At 32.9% G+C, this 7,241-nt stretch overlaps 1 protein-coding gene across 1 annotated transcript; it reads left to right on the top strand.

The window, feature by feature from the left end:
- The first annotated feature begins 1,808 nt into the window (after positions 1 to 1,808).
- On the top strand, positions 1,809 to 6,945 carry LOC122723136. Its single transcript, XM_043954394.1, has 3 exons — positions 1,809 to 1,828; positions 1,938 to 3,451; positions 6,836 to 6,945. The coding sequence occupies exons 2-3, from the start codon at positions 1,999 to 2,001 to the stop codon at positions 6,943 to 6,945; spliced, it is 1,563 nt and encodes a 520-aa protein (XP_043810329.1). The 5' UTR covers positions 1,809 to 1,828; positions 1,938 to 1,998.
- The last annotated feature ends 296 nt before the right edge of the window (positions 6,946 to 7,241 follow it).

A 7,241-nucleotide genomic window follows, 5' to 3' on the forward strand; every position in this document is an offset into this window, starting at 1 on the left:
TAACTCCATATCAAAGTGGAAATTCTCTACCACTTTAGCATCTCAGACCTCTCTAAAAGTCTTTGACTCTAAGACTTTAGATTCAATCAACTCATATGCTTTTAGTTTTGACTCACTGGCAACTCTCATTAACACCTTCACTTCATTCTTTAATAGCTACAACTCGCTATGCATGTCATCAAATGACTCTGACACAATCTTTGAACTCATTAACTATTCCTGCAAGATTATCATAGGAAGTCATAAAGGGACTCAAATTTTTTCATGATCTCTCCCACATGAGAGGCCATTGCCTCTAGTTCAACAACTCTACTTTCCAAGTTACCCAATCGGACTATGATGTCATGTGAGAATTTTGAAAGCATACAATGCAAAGGACATGTGGTCTGAATTGAAGGAGAAATTTAGAAAAACTTCTCTCACTTGACTCAGGACTTTCACTATCAAGTTTGACACCTACAAGAAGCGTATGATCATAACACATATAAGTATCTGAGGTAATATGATTAATGAACTAAAAGTTGCTGGTCATAAGTTAACTGATGAACATAAGTCCAAACTGTTATTTGTTTTCAATCCTAAAACTAGCAACAAATGCACCAGATCTATAATGTGCATACACTACACTAAAATTGATATACTGAGACTTAAAATTTTGTCTCAAAAAGTTACTTATTTATCTCTATATTTATTTAGAGGTAAATAAATATTTTTAAAAATATTTATTGTTGCCCTAAATGTAATTAGTAATAAAATATAGAGATAAATTTATATTTGACACTAATTTAATTTTTCAAGGCAATTATGTTTATCCATAAATATGCAAAAACTAGATACATCATCTCCTATAATATCCCAATACTGCTGGAAAAAACCAGGATTGAAACCATCTAGCCCAGGGTCTATTCCTCTGAAGTTGAATGAGACGGCTTTAGTTCTGATTCCAAAGAAGTTTGTGCCTGAGCGAATGAGCGACTTACGTCCTATAGCCCTCTGTAATGTGGTCTATAAGATCATCACTAAGATGATAGTTAATCGGCTTAAGTCCTTTCTGCCCACCATCATCTCAGAGAGTCAGAGTGCTTTTATTGCTGATCGAAGTATTCAGGATAATATCATCTTAGCTTTTGAGGCCTTGCATGGTTTTAAAGTGCATCAAAGGAAAAAGGAGTTTTCTGGGGCCTTCAAAATGGATATCAGCAAGGCCTATGATAGAGTTGAGTGGGGTTTCATTTGGGATATGCTTCTTCGGCTGGGTTTTGTGCAACAATGGGTTGCTTTGCTGTTCTCTTATATCTCCACTGTTCGTTATTGAATCCTGCATGATAGCAAGGAGTTAGGCCCTATTGTTCCTACAAGGGGATTGAGGCAAGGAGACCCCTTATCGCCGTACTTGTTTATTCTTTGTGCTGAGGGGCTTTCCCGTCTCCTGCAAAATTGTATAAGCAGTGGAAGCCTTCATGGGTATAGGGTTTCTCGGGGTGGCCCACAGATTTCTCACCTTTTTTTCGCAGATGATAGCCTGATCTTCTTCCGAGCAAGTGTTCAGGAGGCCTGGAACTCAAGCGTATCCTTCGCATGTATGAAAATGTGTCTGGACAGGTGATAAACTTTCAGAAATCATCTATCTCCTTTAGTAGGTACACTCCTGTGGCTCTTCGGGACTCTGTATGCTCAGTACTTCAGGTTGAGGAGAAACCGGATTTTGGAAATTATTTAGGACTTCCTTCTCATGTTGGGAATAATAAGAGGGAAGTGTTCAGTTTCGTTAAGGATAGATTGTGTAAAAGGTTGAATTCTTAGAAGCATCGGGCGCTGTCTCAAGCAGGTAAGGAGGTTCTCTTGAAAACAGTTCTCCAAGCTTTGCCGAACTATGTGATGAGCTTATTTTTACTTCCTCGAACTCTTTGTGATGATCTACAACGCATGATGTCTAGATATTGGTGGAGTAAGGGGGCGGATCAAAATCGGAGTATTCACTGGCTGGGTTGGCACAGAATGGCAAAGCACAGATCTGATGGCAGGCTAGGTTTCAAAATTCTTCATAAGCTTAACTTGGCCATGCTTGGGAAGCAGGGCTGGCACATTATCAACAGGCCTCAGTCCTTAGTGACTCGTGTTCTTAAGGCCCGCTATTTTTCGACACAATCTTTCTTTGAAGCTCCTTTGGGAAGTAACCCTAGCTTTTTGTGGCGCAGCATATGGGAAACTCGGGGTCTGATTCGAGCTGGGGCTTGCTGGAGGATTGGGAATGGTCGGTCAGTTTCAGTCTGGGGGAAACCCTGGTTGAGAGAGCTGCCTGAGTCTCTGGTTTCCATAACCCCTCCTCTGAACTGTGCCAGAGTTGTTGTTTCAGATCTCATAATTAACCACAGATGGAACGAGAGTTTAATTGCACAGATGTTCAACGAAAGAGATAGAAGTTGTATTTTGAACATCCCTCTTAGTCTTTCATCGTGTTCTAATGCATGGTGCTGGAAATTCGAGTCCAAAGGTCACTATTCGGTTAAGAGTGCATATAGGTTCCTGGTTGATGGCTTTCAACATAGGGAAGGGAGCGAGATATGGAAAAGGTTCTGGAAAGCTAAAGTTCCCCCAAAAGTGCTCAATTTCTACTGGCGGGCTCTAGTTAATGTTGTCCCTTGCCTCTCGTCACTTCAGTCCAAGAGAGTCCCAGTGGATCCTTCATGCCCGTTGTGTCATGTAGCCCCTGAGAATGTCTTGCATATTCTGATTCAGTGCCCTTTTACCCGCAGCTGCTGGTTAAGCTTGCCGTTGGGTTGGCCTGCGCCTTCTGCATCTTCTTTAAATGAGTGGTTTTCTTTAGTCTTCTCTTCTGCTTCTGTGGAAAATGCCTCCCTTATGCTAATGATCTTATGGGCTTTGTGGCAAAATAGGAATAATGCTGTATGGAAGGGCCAGGGTCAGACTGCGAGTGGTGTGTTCTTCATGGCTCTGAATTTTTTGCAGCAATGGAAAGCAGCCCGGGTTGTTTCCTCAGTAAGCACCACTGTCGACCAGGCTCGCCCGGTCTGGTCTCCTCCGCCGCACGGTTGGATCAAGGCGAGCATTGACGCCTCTTTAAGCTTGCAACGAGGTTCAGTAGGTTTCGGTTGTGTCATCCGGAAGGATGATGGGAGTTTTGTGGCTGCTAGAGCAGGCTCTTTTTATAGTCAGATGGATGCAAAGTGTGCTGAAACTATAACATTTTGGGAAGCATTGAGCTGGATTAAAGAGTGTGGATGGGATCGAGTTCTTTTCGAATTGGATGCTCAGGTACTTGTGATGTCAGTTAATTGTGCTTTGTTGGATGATTTATCGTCTTTTGGTCTTTTGGTTCAAGATTGTAAACTGTTTCTATTTAGTTATGAGGAAGCAAAGTGTGTTTTTGTTCATAGATCTGCGAATGATATCGCTCATGTTCTAGTAACATCGGCTCATTCTGAGTCAGGTCAAGGAGTTTGGATTAATGTCCCTCCTCCTCACATTGTTTCTTTGCTCTCTATAAATTAATGAAGTTTTCTTGTTATTTCAAAAAAAATAAAAGTAATTTATTAAAACAAACTTTTATCTTTTTATATATTTTTACAAACTATAGTATTTGTCCCTAAAACTATTTTTTGAGATAAATTAGTTTGATTCTAATAATGGTTTATCCTAATTGTTGTTTTATTTTTTTTAAAAAATTATTATTAGTTTCTATAATATGGAGAAATTTACTAGTTGATCTTTCAATTTTAAAAAATGTATTAAAATATCTTTAACATTTTTAAAAGTTTACTACTTAGCCCTTCCATTAGTTTTAGTTGTTAAATATTATAAAAAAATCTAAAATATCTCTGGTACGGATAGACTAATTAGTAAATTTTTTAAAAATCTGGATGACCAACTAATAAATTTTTTAATACCATAGAGACTAAATAGTAAAATATTTAACGGTAAAATTAATAAACAGATTAACTAGTAAACTTTTTAAAATATTAAGAATGTTTTAATATATTTTTTAAAATAAAAAAACTAATTAAGTCAAATAAATTTATCTCTAATAATATCCTTCTATTAATGTAATTAATCATTAATAAAAAATAATTTATTTATCTTTATTTTTATTGTATAATTTAATTTAAATTAAATATAGTTAAATTAAAAATATATTTAAAATATTATTTAAATTAAAAATTAATACTATAATTTAAAAAAAGGAAACTTAACATTGACTTATGCTACTCTTCTTCTTTTATGGGGGAAGCAAATGCCTCCCAGTTTTCAAAGAAAACCGTGTGAGAACTTTCCATATCGTTTTTTTTTTTTTAACTTTAATTTTTTTTATTTATAATAATAATGCAACCTTTTAAATAAATTAAAATTCATTATAATCTACAAAGTTTAAAAATATAAATTTAATTAAAAAATAATGTATAATTTTTTAATATATATTAACTCTATTAATTGATATATCTTTAATTAAAAAAATAATGTTATAAGACCTTTTTTACCACTATATCAGCTATATTAATCAACATAAATGAAAATCATTAAAATTAATTTAGTAAAAACATATTTTCAGCTTATATAGTTAATTTTATTTGTCAAAAATATATACTTATATATTTTAGTTTAATGTATATAAACACATATATATTGACGAGAAACATAATTTTTTTATTTAACAAATTAAAAAATACTCACAACTTTTTATATAAAAGAAAATAACTTTAAATAATTAGAAACAAATAATACATTTAAAGACTAATAAGTTTTTTTCTTAAAAAGTACACTATTAGAAATAAATAATATAATATTAAAATTAATAATTTTTTATCTTAAAAAGTTCATTATTAGAAACAAATAATATAACATATAAAAACTAATTAGTTTTTTCCTCAAATATTAATTAATAAAAATAAATAATATAATATTTAGAGACTAATAAATTTTTATCTCAAAATAATTATTATTAACAACAAATAAAATAACATTTAGAGACAAATAAATTTTGACTTAAATAATCATTATTAGTAATAAATTTATTATTTTTTTTAAATTATGTGTCTCTAAAAGACTATTTTGTAGTAGAGATATTCATACTATAGAAGATATTAAGCGATATTTTGAGTTTGAGGAAGAGCGCTTTGAGATGAATAAATATGTTATAAATGTGTACATGGTTGGCTCTAGTCGATAAGATGGACAGGGACACAAGCACAAGCATAATGGATCTTAGCATAAGAAGAGGAAGGGACAAGCCTCCAAGAAGCTAAAGTTTAATATCGGCAAGGGAAGGGAAAAGCTTCTTTCAAGAGAAAAAAAGGAAGAATATAGCAAAGATGAAGTGGTTTAGCTATGGCAATAAAGGCCACTTTGCTCGTGAGTGCACTGCACCACAAAGAAAGATAAATGACCTTTTTGCACTTAAAAGTGCTATTTTTGTTTCTAAGTCTCTTTTTTAATTGAATCTAATCGTTTATGGACTGTAAACTCAGGAGCAGTAGACCATATAGAGAATGATGGAAATACCTTTGTTGAATTTTGACGAATTCTATATCGAGCAAAATGGATATATATTGGCAATAATTCCAAAGTGGAAGCCAAAAGGATTGGAACATGCAAACTAGATATGCTTGGTGGCTGAATCCTTTACCTGGATTAATGATGTGCCTTGGGCTCTAGCTATTCACCGAAATTTGTTGTCTGTAATTATGTTGATTAAGTTAGGTTTTAATGTCATGTTTCATTCTAATGTTGTTAATTTGTATTTGAAAAAAGTTAACTATGATACTAAATATTTTTTTTTTGCTATTGAATATTGAACCAAGTCCTAATAATATATGTTTTCTTTATTTACATCTTCTCTTGATTTATCGAAAGATATAAATATATGGAACTCTAAGCTTAGTCACATTGGCCAACAACGTATAAATAGGTTAGCCAAATAAGACTTCTAGGAAATATAGACAAAGTAGAATTATTTACTTATGAATATTGCCTTGCTGGAAAAATAAAAGAAAACCATTTAGAAAAGGTATAAGAGCAAAGACTCCATTATAATTAATTCATTCTAACATCTGTAGTCTAATGAATATTAGAACTAGACATGGTGCTATTTATTTCATCACATTTACTAATGATTTCACTTGATTTAGATATGTTTACTTGATTTCTCAAAAGTTCAAAACTTTAAGTTACTTCATTAAGTTTATGAACTTAGTTGATAATCAGTTAGATAAAAAAATTAAAGCTCTTAGAATCGGTTAAGATTGAGAATAGTTATCTGATGAGATTAAAAGGTAATTTAATGATAGTTGACGATTCCTTATACTGCAACAAAATGACATTGCAGAATGATGAACTAAAACTTTACTAAAAATGGTTAGGCTAATAATGGCATAAGCAAATCTACCTATCGCCTATTTGGGTTATGCATTACTTATAGTTGTGTTCATACTTAACTATGTATCCTCCAAATTAGTTACCACAACTCCATATAAGTTATGGACTAATAGAACCTGACTTAAGTATTTTAAAACCTTGGGGTGTGCGCTGCTTTTCACAATCCTTTTCATAAATATAGAAAATTAGGTCCAAAGAAAAGGAAATACATTTTTATAAGATACTCAAAACAATCAAAATGACATGTGTTCATAGGTGAATAAGATAGTGACACGGTAACTAAATTTGAATCATGAGATGTTATCTTCTTAGAAAATGAATTTTCTAAACATGGCGAGATATGTTGAGACTTATCTCTCTATGAAATTAAGGACCAAATCGCTTTCGTTATAAAACTTGAAATGGATTTTTTCTAGTGGGAGTATTTCAACTAACAATGAACCAGTTCTTATTGACGTTGAAATACAACCAGTAGTGAATCCATTAGATATTTCTAGTCCTAGTGGGAGTAACTCTAATATTGATAAATCAATTTATCAATCTCAACCGCAATGAACAAGTCATTCACATATTTCCTGTTGCCGCTTTGATATTGAAGGGAAAACATTTATAGTCAGTCCATAAGATGAAGAGGAGCCAAGAAATATGAACGAGCCTCTCACATGCATCTTGTTAAGAACGGGAGGATTAAGGCAATGGAGGAAGAAATAGAGTCTATGGAATTAACCAAGTAAGGGAATTAGTTAATTTACTTATAGGATGAAAATCTATTGGGAACAAATAGTCTCTTAAAATTAAGCATAATACTGATGAAAGTATCGAAAAATACAAAATTCATTTAGTAGCCAAAG

The sequence above is a fragment of the Manihot esculenta genome, chromosome 1, assembly GCF_001659605.2.
Source record: "Manihot esculenta cultivar AM560-2 chromosome 1, M.esculenta_v8, whole genome shotgun sequence".
Taxonomy (NCBI): Eukaryota; Viridiplantae; Streptophyta; class Magnoliopsida; order Malpighiales; family Euphorbiaceae; genus Manihot; species Manihot esculenta.